General features: G+C 37.9%; 1 protein-coding gene across 14 annotated transcripts in view; it reads right to left on the reverse strand.

Annotated features, from left to right (window-relative positions):
- shank2 (SH3 and multiple ankyrin repeat domains 2) overlaps positions 1–14,208 on the reverse strand; it is a 405,147-nt gene that overhangs the window by 64,029 nt on the left and 326,910 nt on the right. For all 14 annotated transcript variants that reach the window (XM_062967836.1, XM_062967830.1, XM_062967835.1 and 11 more), the window contains one exon: positions 1,046–1,181. In XM_062967836.1, coding sequence (XP_062823906.1) covers positions 1,046–1,181 — 136 coding nt within the window. The remainder of the gene's footprint in view (positions 1–1,045; positions 1,182–14,208) is intronic.

Genomic DNA, 14,208 nt, shown 5'->3' on the forward strand with positions numbered 1-14,208 from the left:
AGTCTTATAATTCTTATAATGATCAATGAATACACATTTCTTACTGGCTTTTAGATTGTCCCACACAGTTTGTGACTTATTATGCCTCCAAAACACTTACCAGTCACTGGGCAAGCAATATAGCATAAAGTAATAAAAACTATATGTGGAAGGTGACATGCTATAGTAACAAAACTTTCAAAATAATTTTGATGCAAATGATATCAAGAAATACATGAATCCTGTACAACTTTTAAAACAAAAGCTTGGTTTAAAAAACACATCTTTAACGAACAATTCAGGAAGCTAAATTACTCCATTTTCTGAGGTATTATACTTTTATGCCTACTGACAAGACACTTTTCAGTACAGAAATGAATGTTTGGAAATAATCAAAACACAGGTGAGCAAACAACAGTCTCCTGTTTCTTTGACCTTTGACACCTCCAGGCACTTTTTTTGGCCAGAAAAAATACTGAGGCCTGTTTTTGAAAGCCAGAAGTGAACTTCCAACCATCTGCATTTTTGTTGTTATGGTATTTATGTGCCAAAGGCCCAAAAGGTAGAGAACTAGTGCTGGTAATCACTACTGCTGTACTGAATATGGCAAAAAAGTAAGTTTCCAGCATAAATGTGCTATGGCTTTGTCTCATATTATCAAGGTGCTCAGTACAGAAAATGCACAGAAATTGTTATATTTATATGGGATGAACAGAATAAGGAGGTACCAATTCTTTTGGGGAGAAACTACTAACTAGGACACACACAAAAATCCACCCACTTAACGAGAATGTCGACACACACTGGCTAGAAGTGTCGATTTGCACTCAGCTCTCACTCTACTGCTGTCTATTCAAGCAAGAATGAATTTGGAAATAAACCCTTTCTTCACTGAATTTGAAAATAAACCCTTTCTTCATTAAAATAATGATTATACACATTATCTTCTGGAATAATGAACCAATTGAACAGTACATACATAAAACATTGTTTAATAATTGCTGCCTTAAGTCATTTTATCTGTAGAGGAGCATGAAAAACAGTTCAAACAATAAAAAGAATGTACCTTTCTTTCTGGCTGTGTCATCTGGATCAAGATTCCTGGTTACTGTGACAACTTTAAGTACTAAGTGATTGCCTCCTTGCCGAATCATGTTTACCACCTGCCTGTGGCCAACCTTTACTACATTTTCATTATTAACCTGCAAGGAAAAAGGGAATAGGATTAAATGAAAACATCGGCAGAATACCTGGTTTAAAAAGCTATATAAAGAAGGAGGCCATCTGTAAGATCAATGAGACATTTGCTAATCCTGATTCACACTGGCCTTACCATACTCTCTGGTTTGCTGGATTTTTCTCTATTGTTCTCAACTTAAAAAAATACATTTAAAAGTTTATTTTGAGACAAATAAGTAGTTTAAAAGTGTGTAATGAAAACTGTATTAATGCACATTTTCAAATTGATTTTTTCCCCAAAAATCCTGCAGATTCTTGAGAAAATCTATAGGTAAATACAGGCAAGAATGACACAGATTGAAAACTCACTGTGAAATAACGAGGCCAGACACATACATGTGGATATAATAAAGGGCCAATTTATTTACCTAACTTGCAAACTAATATCTTCTGGGCAAATGCCAACTATTTTAAGAAGGAAGCAACCTAATGTGAATCAATCCATGACCATGACCATCTCCTTCGCACATCTTGGTGAAACACCAAATCCTGGGAGCAATCCATCTTCAAGGGTTGCTCACCCTGTCATGATCAAACTTGTAAGGTTCTCTTGGAGGGTTCCATCTCCAGGGCCGGTATCACACTAGACCTGAAAGTGTAGGCAAAGAGTACGCGCCCAATTTGAAATCTTGTGCTTGTCTCCTGCAGAATTCTGGGGATTGTAGTTTAGGGGATGGGCCTTCAAAATGCTCAGCCAGAGAGGGCCTGGGTCTCAGTCTTTTAGCTCTAGTGTGATAACGCACTATGTCTCGCAACCTCTTTCAGCTCTAGTGTGATCATGCACGATGTCCCGCAACTTTGGGAAAGAGAGCCAACCATCAATTCAAGTCCCAAGGTCAGTCCCTTTTCCAGTCCCCCCAAACCCCATACCTAGAGAGACTATTCCAGGGAGCCACCCTTCATCCCAAACTGGGCACCAAGATGAACACCAGTTAATACTGTCTCTCCCAAAGGAGGAAACAGGTCCGGGCTGTGGTGCAGGCGGCAGAGCAAGCCAGCTGCAATTAACTGCAATGAATCACTCTGACCAGGAGGTCATGAGTTCGAGCCCCGCTCTGAGCCTATGTTTGTTTGTCTTTGTTCTATGTTAAAAGGCATTGAATGTTTGCCTATATGTGTAATGTGATCCACCCTGAGTCCCCTTCAGGGTGAGAAGGGTGGAATATAAATGCTGTAAATAAATAAATAATAAACATTTAGGAGGGGAAAGGCTGCCTTAAATAAGCTAAGCTACACCCCTCCCTCAGGCCTAGGTTGGCATGCTCACCAGCATCACATGGATCCCTAACTGGCCTCATCCATGGGGCCTTCAAAGAGCTCCCCCTTGACTCGCCATTTTGATTTTGTCTCAGGGAGCCTTGCAAAGAGATTGGTTTTACTCATTGCCAAATAAATGTTCCAAAACACAGCTTGAAAAAAATCCTAATGCATCAACTATTACTGATAATTATCTATGAAACTAGTATAATCGACTGTTAACTCATTCTGGTACAATTCCTACAAAGCACGAATGCTCATCCACTAACATTACAGATCTTAATCCCCACCCTCCACCTCTCCACATTGCTTGAACGTTGACTCTGAAAAGTTTTCCAGGATTCTGGAGCAATTTTGGGGGTTAAGAATGAGATCCTATGGTTCACCTAATGAAAACAATCCCATTGAACCCCCAGGTCTGTGTTATATATATAACATCATTATTTTTCACAAGCAAATGTTTATTACACTTATTGTGAATCAAACTATTGACATCAACAAATTAATAAGAAATTATGCTCATCCAGCAGAGTTACCTTTTTCTTTCATTCCAAAGCCATAACAGGTGGTAGGCATGAGGTGGCAGAAAGGGAAGGCAGGTTGTTTGAACTCTAATACCAAACTGCTTATTTTATTTCCAGCTTTTCTAAAGAACTACATTGATTAGATACTGAATGTTATGCTAATTTCTAAACCCTTTGCTAGGTACACACTCTTGGTTAGCTCTGAAAGAAATCTATTTAATAGTAAAAACGAAGTATTGATTTTAGTGTAATTTATTTTCTTCTGATTCCTGGCATTATATTGCAACGTTCCTGAAAAGTCTGTTGCTTATAAATATAGCAAAGTATATAGTTAGATCATTTCGAGAGCAATTAGGTATAAGCGAAATCTGCACTTCCACAGATCTGTACAGGAAACACATTTGAGTTTTAATCAAATTTTATTTTCAGACCAAGTTATATGGCTGAAGTGTCTTTTAGTGCTTGCCTGGCATAGCATGCATTTAGGTTGGGTTTTTTTTTTCATGTCAGGAGCAACTTGAGAAACTGCAAGTCACTTCTGGTGTGAGAGAATTGGCCGTCTGCAAGGACGTTGCCCAGGGGACGTCCGGATTTTTTTTCTGTTATGTTTTTACCATCTTTGTCGGTGGCTTCTCTCATGCCCCTGCATGGAGCTAGAGATGATAGAGGGAGCTCATCTGCACTCTCCTTGGGTTGGATTCGAACCAGCAACCTTCAGGTCAGCAACCCAACCTTCAAGTCATCAGTCCTGCGGGCACAAGAGTTTAATCCACTGCGCCACCAGGGTCTGAGAGGGTAAAGTTACATGGGATCTGACCTGTGATGGTATAACTTCATATAAATACACAGAAATCCCAAATGGAAAAAAAAAAATCTGGAAAATGATAATAAACATGCTAATAGCATTCAGCATAGCTAATAGAACACTGTCATATACCTGAGATCTCAACACTCATCTAACTAACTATTTTAGCCTGGTATGATCTCTATCCCTTAGCCAGTTCTTTATTATTCATAATTTTCTAGTTTGTACTTACATAATTCTTAAAAACTCAATTATCCAAGTAATGAGCAACATATTTCTTTTTAGTTTTAGTGTGTGTGTGAAAAGAGTGCAGCTCTATAACAAATCAGCAGACTAATAATCACACATATACATTTTTATGGTGAAAAGTAAAAAAAGGTTTAAGATGTGCACCATCTGTTGGCATCATTATGTACGATGATGTTATCTAACAACTGGCATAGGAACAAATTGATACCATACATTTTTAACACCTAACAAAATATGCCTATAACTCAACATGAAAAATAACTTTGTTGACTAATGATGGATAACGATGTTGGTCAGGGGATGCTGTGGTTTTTAACTCTGAATACGTTTTGATGTTTTTTAACTGTGATTTTTTTAGTACTGTTTGTGTTTAGTTCTTTTTAATGGTTGCATATTTATATATTTTAAATTGTATACTAATGTTTTTATGTCAAGCTGTTTTGAGTCCCCTTTGGGGAGATAAAGCAGGGTATAAATAATAATAATATCAACATGAGCTAGAAGACTACTGTATATTCTGATGGCTTCTGAGTGACAACCACAGAGCATTGTTCCTTCCAGTTTACTGTAAAAGTTTAACCAACCATAGTTATGTAGAAGTTGACCTCACATATGTTGAGAGCAGGGTTTGGGTTCAAAATTATTGGTTGTTATATCACCCATGTCAAGTCAAGCATTCTTCCACCAATGTGACCTCAGAGGGTTAGCTGCCCCTGGCTACCAACACCATTTTCTCACCCAGGCAATTCCATTTTAGGCAAGTGGTTCTATGGCAGACACAGCAGGGGGGGGGGGGTCAGTGTTTTTCTAGGTTTTCCTGGGATGAACTAAGGCAGGAGTGTGGAAGCTGCCACCTTAAGGTCACATTTGGCCTTCTAGATCCTTATGTGTGGCCTTTTGAATCAATCTACATTTTATAGAACAAATCCTTTTGTTTTTATTAACACATATTTGTCTTTTATATTTGTATTTTACTTTTAAAATGAACATATTTAAATAACAAATAAAATTAGTTTTAAAGAAATAACCTACCCAGGTTGACACAATTAGAATATTAGGAAATATTTTAAATTACTGTTGCTCTAGGCATAAATATTTTAGTAAATGAATGTAGATTAAACAAAGTATTTGGTCATCACATATTTACTCATCACATGTCATAATTTTCCTAGTTTATTGTTTGGTGGCAAACTGTCTCAAGTTAGTGTGCATAATTGGGGAGGACACTATCAACAAAGGCAAAAGAATCATGGAGAAGGGACTTCTTCAACAAACTTACTATCTGTGAAGGGAGTATTTATGTGTTCATTGGTGGAGAATGCAGTCAAATAAGTGTCACAGTGAGAGGCTGATTTAGCAGGCTAGATAGAACAGATAATGCGGGTGGGATTTAAATTACTACATACAGTGGAACCTCTACTTAAGAGTGTTCCCATTTAAAAGCATTTTGAGTTGAGCTGTCGCTCAGCCCAGGTTTCATTTTGACATAAGAGCAGCGCTTTAGGTTAAGAGCTAGTGCCAGAGAGAGTGCTGGTGTGAGAGTACAGGGCTATAGGGCTTCAAGGGAGCAGCCTCAGTGCCTTGTGCTCTTGTCCACTTTGGGAGATTCCTATCTGCTCTGCTCTTGTCCACTCTGAGGATCTTTGGGTGAGCTGATTTTATTCCTGGTATGTTTGGCTTCATGAAGAAAGGGAGGGAGGCTGTAATGAGTACAGTATAAAGAAAATGATGCTTCTGCCTCTTCACTTTTTGCTTCCTTACCACAACATTATGCTTTTACCATTGTGCCACAACTTTGTGTGTCTACCATTTTATAATATATATTTCTCTTTTTATTGTTCCATGAGAATGTGCAGGTTTTACCTTGCTGTTAACACTAACCAACACACATTTTATTGCCTCAAATATGCTTCCTTGCCACAACTTTGTGCTTCTACCATTTTAAAGTTGATAAATTATTTTTATTGTTCCATGTGAATGTGCATTTATACATTATTTATTATTTCTAAAGTACATTTTCTTGTTTAAAAACATGTAACAAAAATGGGGGGGGGGGTGTTGAGGGGATGGAATGAATTAATAGCATTTCCATTCATTTGAATGGGAAAATTCAGTTTGAGATAAGAACATTTTGAGTTAAGAGCTTGGTCATGGAATGAATTAAACTCTTCAGTCAAGATATCACTGTATTATGAAATTTTCCAGTGATCATCAGCTGGGAAGCTGGACAGGAAACTGTCTTTATGTCCTGAAAACCAAACCAGAAAGCTTTTGGAAAGTTACATTATACCAGGAAAATTGTTAGACTTGGAAGGCATGATCATTTGAGTGTGAGAATATTTTCCAAGCTAGATGTGGAGTTTTGATTAGTGAATTAATCACAAAGCTATTAGCATCACACTTTGCTTCCTCCTGCTCACCAGCAAGAATGGATGTAAATGGCTCCTCATACTGTAGATTAGTTACTGCTTTTGCATGTATAAAAAGTGGCCAAAGAATTTCCAGATAAAAATAAATGTTTCAAAGAAATATGAAAAAATAGAATGGTTCATCAATTTACATAAAACCACATTTCCAATCCATCAGGAACAAGTGTTTCCTTGTTCCTGATGGATTGGCAATCTTGGCAAATTCCCCAACCTACCTATTGGAAGCTTAGACAAGAAATAAACAGACAACTACCCAAAAACTTACAAACAGCATGTATGGGAATGTCTTAAGCCCTGGGATTTTCAAACTAAAGCTTGTGACCTAAGCCCCTGATGATGTTATTAAGTGTTATACATTAAGTACAAGCCATAGTCAGAGCATGTCATTCAAACACAAACAAATGCATGCTACATATTTTTCTATTTGACAGTTAAGACCAAAATTTAAGTTGAATGAACTGTTCCATATAAAATGAAACAAAATTGTTCTTTCTCACTTATTTAGAAAGATTGAGTACGAAACATTTAACTTAGCTTACTTTGCTTCTAGTCAGAATTTGCATGTAAAGTAAAATGGAGAATGAACCCTGGTGCTAAAACGACTGAAATGAAAAAGAAAATGAATGACGTCTCCAGAAAGATTTTGAGTGTTGCACCAAGAAATCACTTTACCCTTGTAAACTGGTGCATGCTGGTGCTTTACTGAGTTGGAAGCTGAATCAACCCAAACTGGAACATTTGTACCTTTGTAGCCTGTCTGGAGGTGACCCAGAGTGGAGGAGGAATAATAATAATAATAATAATAATAATAATAATAATAATAATAATAATAATAATAATAATAGTAATACTTTCCTCTGGATTGACAATGATCAACAACAAGATTTAGACTTGGGTTCTAAATGTACAATATAGACAGACATTTCCAAGAAAAGAGTAAGAAATTATGAAAAGTATGTGAAAATAAAGATGCATGTCTGAAAAAGTCCTTTGTCGAAACCTTTTGTCCTACCATCTGAAGTGATTGCATACATCAATCAGATGACACTTAAAAATTCAACCAATGGCAAAAATACATAATTTGCAGAAGAAAGAAGGGCCCCTATTATCACCAGACATGAATAAATTAACAAACTTAATACCAACAGCCCAATCTCTTTTCACTTTCTATCCATACTGAGCAAGAAATAGGAATAATCTGATCACAATTTAAGATTTTAAAACATATGGTTGCCTCTAATTTTCCAATCCCACAGACCAACATAGGATGTTTAAGAATGAGAATCAAATGGTAAATGGTAACATTACACTCTGTACCTTCAGTCACAGTCTGCTCACAACTGTGACTGCAATAAAACTTTAAAATATATATAAAAATCATCAACGTTGTCAAAAGAAAATGAAAATGAAATCACTGTTTTGTTCACAGAATAAAAAGACTGGGATAATGGAGATTCATACATCCAATATGAGTAGTACCAGAAATACCACTTTTTAAAAAATCTGTGTGGGATCACCTTTTTCTTTCTCATATTTCAACTGAAACACCTTGAATTTTGATTTCACAGGGTTCCAATTCAAGGAAATGTGAATAGAATAGAATAGAAAGTAAATAGAAAAGATGGTCTGTTGAAGACTATTGCCCTCAATTGATCAGGAGTGATTAAAAAGTCAAAACAAGAACCCATTCTCATCCACTCTTCTTGCATTTACAACTTGCAGTAAGGATTAGTAAAAAAAAATCAATTATTTCTATTTATTCACATACATAGCTGGTATGTCACCATGTAGGAGAATTATGCTTAATACAGAATACAGATCAACTCAAACAAGCAAGTCATGTCCTTGAGTCTGCAGGACATGAATAGGGCTGTTGAGGATAGGTGACTTGGAGGTCTCTCATTCAAGATGACTTGAAGACAGTTAACAACAACAGATCATGTATATAGTGAATTAATTGTACACATGCACAGATGGGGGAACGGATCAGTGCATGACAATTTTAAAGTAACCCTTTAAAGCAGAAAGGGCTACTATAAACACACACATCTGGACCTGAGAAGATCACACTTCTCCACATACCCCCTAATTTTGAAATTAAAAAAAGACCTGATAATTAGGCTGATTATTGGGAGTGTTTTAAAGCATTGCTTACTATAGAATATCTAGAATACACATATTTTGTTCCTGAGATGCAACCAGAAAAGAATTTGAGGCACAAGACCTATGCACAATTCATTGAAAATTGGCTCCACATTTTTCCAGAGACAGTGAGGAGCATTTTCACTATGGTTTAGATTCTCTCTGGTCTGTTAAGACCTGACAAAAAATAGCAACAAGGCAAATTTGAGGTTTTGAGAGTAGAGTGGGCTCTCAAAAATGGGTACGCTGGAAGAAGAACATGCCCATTCACAAAATGGCTACCAGTCACATAGAACTTATTTCTCAGATGCAAACAACTGAGGTTCAAACTAAAGTTGCTTGCTTAAGTACAAGGTGCTTGCTTAAGTAGATTGAAGGTTTGAACTCCAAAATGGAAATCCCTTATTTTCTCATTCTCATCTCTTCTTTCACAGAATGGACACAAGGAAAAAAACTGGGTGGACAACCTTTGGAAGAACTGTAGTTACATGGTAGCGGATGGCCCTGGGGAGGAATTTACATTTGATTCTAACTTTTCTAACAATGATTATACATTATTATATAAAATAACTCTGATGAGTTTTTTGCCACCTGCCTTGTCATCAGTTGATTGGTTTCAGTTTGCTTACGTCATACAAGAGAGGTTATAAAAGGATGCAATGGCATTCGTCCTGCTACTAAAACATCACTAAGATACTAAGGACTTAATCACACTTACCGATGAATCCGCAGGGATTCGCTAGCTTCTGCAATGAATCTGTGAGGCAGCAGGGGCTGCAGATATGCTTCTCCATCCCGCACTGGCCCCATTGCTGCCTATAAAACACAGGAAGCCTCCCATGTTCTGGGCAGAACACCCTTGGATGCTTGCGGCACAGTTAATTTACAGAGCCCCGCCAGAAGTGAGTGTGCATCATGTGATGGCTGGTGTGGGGTTCCATAGATGAAGTGAGCTGCAAGTATCTTAGGATGCTTGTAAAGACGCATGTGATGGAGTCAGAAATGGCGTTGGCCCAGTATCTAAATGTTCCTACCATAACAGTCTTCAAACCAGAAGAAGCAAACCCAGATCATTTCACTCCAAATAAGCCACCCTTCCTCCCACTAAAAGGGGACCAAAGCAGCAATCAAATGTGCTTCTCAATGAACTGCCCAGCAAAGGCATTAAAAAATGTGAGATCTGGACTTAGCTGTTATTTCCATAGGGGAGATTACTGGGGTCTAAGAAAGGTCACCATACTAGCAAAAAGCACTTCTTGAAAATAAAAGTCCAAGGGAGAATTCACACAAGAAAACATCAAATATGTGTGCTACAGATTCTTCCTTTTTACCATATAAAGTTGTTTTAAGTTTCTGTGCCGTCGCGCCTGGGGCTGTAAACTCTTAGTGAAAGAGGCATGGACGTGACATCTTTCCCCAGGGGATTGCTTCTTGCCCTCCTTTAGGGAAACTGGAACTCCCAAGGACCAAAACACTGTAGTTAACTCAAAAACTGGGTTTATTCTTCACAAAGGGGGTAAAAGAAAATATACATTACAGTCTTTGATTGTTTAAGTCCATGAAGCTTGTCCAGATCCCTCTTTCTCTGGCTGTGAATGCCGGAGCAAACTCAGCCTCAGTCCAATGACCTATATCTGAAGACAAGAGTCTTCCTCTGTTGCCAAAGGACTGATGTGAAGGCGCTTGAGACTCCTCAACGTTGTTCAGGTTGGCCCTGAACATGAAGTGTGAGTCCCAAGGGTAAGAACCTCAGAATTGGTGCTGAGAGGTAACTTTTGAAGGGCTTTTTGAGCCAAGCCTCTCTTTCACGTCCATCCGATAAGAGAACTTGCTGGTGGAATGAAAAGGAGGAAACACAGTCCTACTCCAGGAAGAGGTGGAGCCAAACAGTTTTGCTGAGTGAGCAATGTAACAGGTACAAACAACATTGATTGACAGATATAAATAACCAATCCAACTACATTTACAGGGTAAGGGCAAAATCAGGCATGATACAACAATTCAAATCTTGAAACTTATAGTTTGACATATAGATGGCGCCACTCGCGCCGTCACAGTTTCCTTTGCTATTCATACTTGTGTTCTGTGTTTCCTTGCACAAGAAATCACTATGCGCCATTCCCACATTTCATAATAAACACAATTCTTTTTCTAGTGGAACTGTCTAGGAGCAGAATAGAAATTCCCACAGGGATCCATACACAAATCCCCGCACATTTTGTCCATTCTTTTCACATTATGCCCACATGCCTCACAAACATGGAACAATGGCTCTTTTATTACCCTCACATTGCTGTTGTTCTGCAGAAGTTAAGCAGAAAATGAGTCATTCTCCCTGACCAGGTATGAGGAAATGGATTCAACGGAGCACAATAATAGCAACCTCTACACTCTCTTTAAAGTTAATACTTGTTTAAAAGACCAGATGTGGTCTTCACTTATTCAGTGTTTCTTAAGTTGACTGACATGGAGGACCAGCAATTATTTTTTCTAAATTGCTAAGCACAGTTACAATATTCAGGCCGATTGGTAACAACAGTTTTTCAATTAACAGGAACTGGTAGCTAATGGTTCACAAACCAGCACTAATCCATGGACTACTACTTTTAGTCACACCAGTATTGACCATGAATGAGCTCTGTTGCCATTCTCAAAGAGAAGCAAAGGATTAGATCAGTGGTTCTCAACCTGTGGGTCCCCAAGTGTTTTGGCCTACAACTCCCAGAAATGCCAGCCAGTTTACCTGTTGTTAGGATTTCTGGGAGTTGAAGGCCTAAACAGCTGGGGACTCACAGGTTGAGAACCACTGGATTAGATGGAACTGGGTATAATCTAGGCTGCCGCTTGGGTTATTTTATGGAGGGGAAGGAAGGAGGCATTAGCTATCTTCTGCATAAACCCATTCCCCAATAAAGTAGGATTCAAATGAGAAAATGTGCACTCTATAGCAACATAGTAGTAGTAGGACGTAGTATGTGAGGGCTTATCAGTAGTTATTACAAGTCATTGGTATTTTTGTCATTGGTACAATGTCATCTGCATATCTTAAATTGTTGATGCTCCTTTTTCCAATTTTCATATCAAAGTCTAATCCAGTTTTACGCATGACACGTTCTATACAAAAGTTAAAATAGATAAGAGACATAAATGCAGGCCTGCCTAACCCCTTTGGCAGCTGGAAACCATTTTGTTTCTCCATATTAAGTCCTAACAGTGGACTCTTATCCTGAGTACAGGTTATAAATTAGGATAAATCAAATGTGCAGTACACCAATTTCTCTTTCCCTTTCCTTAAAAGTGATCATAATTTTTCATGTTGCTATGTAACAAAAATGTTGTGGTGGAATGTGTGTACAAAATTACAAAAATGTCAACTGAAAAATGGGGGTATAAATTGCCATGCTCAACATGTTTGCCAGCAAATGTGGATGAGAGACTAAAGGCAAGGAAATGTTTGCAAATGAGAAAACTCAAATGTAGGCATGGGAGGAAAGCATTGTGTGTGTGTGTGTGTGTGTGTGTGTTGCTGTATGCTGAAATAGATGCAACAGGAAAGTGGTTATGGTTGAGTTACACTTAAACTTTGCAAAGGAAATGCAAATGCAAAGGAAAAAGTGCTAGTGAGGACAGGAATGTGCAGAATTGGGAACCAATTTGTTTGAATGGTTGAGTGCATGTCATGAGCATCAAGCCATTAGAAAGCAGGAACAAGCCATATGCAATCAGTCACTGTTACCATTGCATTCACCCTGTCTGGACCTGCCTACAGTTAAAGTCCACAGAAAATTACAAGGTGAAGGAAGGTTATCGAAAAGAAAGGAGAAGCAGGATCCAAGGGCAAAGAGAACATAAAAATGCCAGACTAGAAACATTATTCTATCTTCCTGAAGAGGAGGGACCAGCTGATTCAACATTGCTGTCAGGTAATGAGAGCACAAAATGAGAGGCTGGATGCTTACATGCTACAGAAATTAAACCCCCAGAATGTTCAAAAAATCCTGCTGGATGTAAGTTAACAATTTTGGTACAAGCTATATTTCTCAACATCTTGAGTAATATCCTATGCAAGATACAGCTAAGAAACACAGTATAGGAATTCTAATTCTAATTAAATTTCTATGATAGCCCAGTCAGGTAGAGCCTCTAGAGGCATCAAGATGATGAGTAGCTATTACCACATTCTTCCACTTTGATGTAAACCGACCTGTTGCAAATAGAGCCGTCCCATGCTACACTGGATTTTGGACCTCTAGGATTCCATGAAAAGATTTGTTGAAATTTATGTTTAAAATACATATTTTAGATAACAGATGTAGGAAAAAAAGGTTCAGAAATAAATACTTTGTGAGGTAAATACAACCAAAATATGTATTCTAACATTTATTTATATCAGAATGCCAATAGGGGCATTTAAAAGTTACATAAATACAAGAGATCATATTGATCAAGATCCTATGGGTACATTTATCTGATATGTGCCTTGCATTCAAGTTTAAATATGACAAAGACATATGTACATTTGTTATATCTTCTTTGCTTCATGTATTTTAATCCTGTGAAGAGCGAAAAGTGGGAAACAACCTTGAGGCCACACATTATGTGATGCTCGTACAGATAATCTAAATTCAGTTCTTTTAAGATATGAAAAGGTTCTGTAAACTACAATGCTGAATATGTATTGTCATAAAGATTTGAAGAAACCTGGAAATGCGATCAATGAATTTCACTGTCAGCAGCTTCTTTGTAATACTTTCCTGAATTACAATACAACTCCTGTATCCACATGGGATGGGTTTCTGAACGTGGAGACAGAAACCATGAATAATAGTGAACCTTAGTGAAATGAATGACCTTCTGGAAGTTGTCAGGGGATGATGGGTAGCAGAGTAAAATCCAAAAATTCACCATCCCGGTCTTCACCTCCTTCTCTCCAGACTGTCTCCCCGTGTGGAAATACAGCACTGGATAAACACACTCCAGCAGTCGAGGGTTCGGTTGGAAATCCAACGGCAATCAATCTTTATTTAAATGTCTATATACAAACAGAGCAAATCAGTCCTTCTCTCCATGAGTGCTTGCCGAAGCGACTCATGCACACACAGTACACTGCTCTTCCCAGGAAACTCCTCTGCATTTTGAAAATCAAAAACAGCCCCCAAAATTAAATTGTGGGAATTAAGGTGGCTTTTGAGATCTCAGGGGCTAGAAGCCTTTTTAGGTGAAGTTCAAGGCTCCATATCTGCTGTAAGGGAAGTGTTTGTAGCAACAGTGACTTGACATTGCTTTGAACCATGGATTGATCGATGTCTTCCCTTGGGTCTTGTGGAAGATTATTTTAGAAGAGAGTGAAAATCTCAATTGAAATGATATATATTTTTGCTGAAGTATATGATAATGAATCCTGGCAAAGAGGACAATAGCAGTTGCAGCTACCATGAGTCTAGGAGATGCTTAGTATCATGTGGTGTTGTACTGCATGCTGCAAAAATTCATTGAACTATTGATATTAGGACTATGCATGAACAGATGGAAACTCGATGAAATCTTGTTTCTAGTATTATTGTATATAGCAGTGATGGCAAAC

Source organism: Anolis carolinensis, chromosome 1 (assembly GCF_035594765.1).
Source record: "Anolis carolinensis isolate JA03-04 chromosome 1, rAnoCar3.1.pri, whole genome shotgun sequence".
NCBI lineage: Eukaryota > Metazoa > Chordata > Lepidosauria > Squamata > Dactyloidae > Anolis > Anolis carolinensis.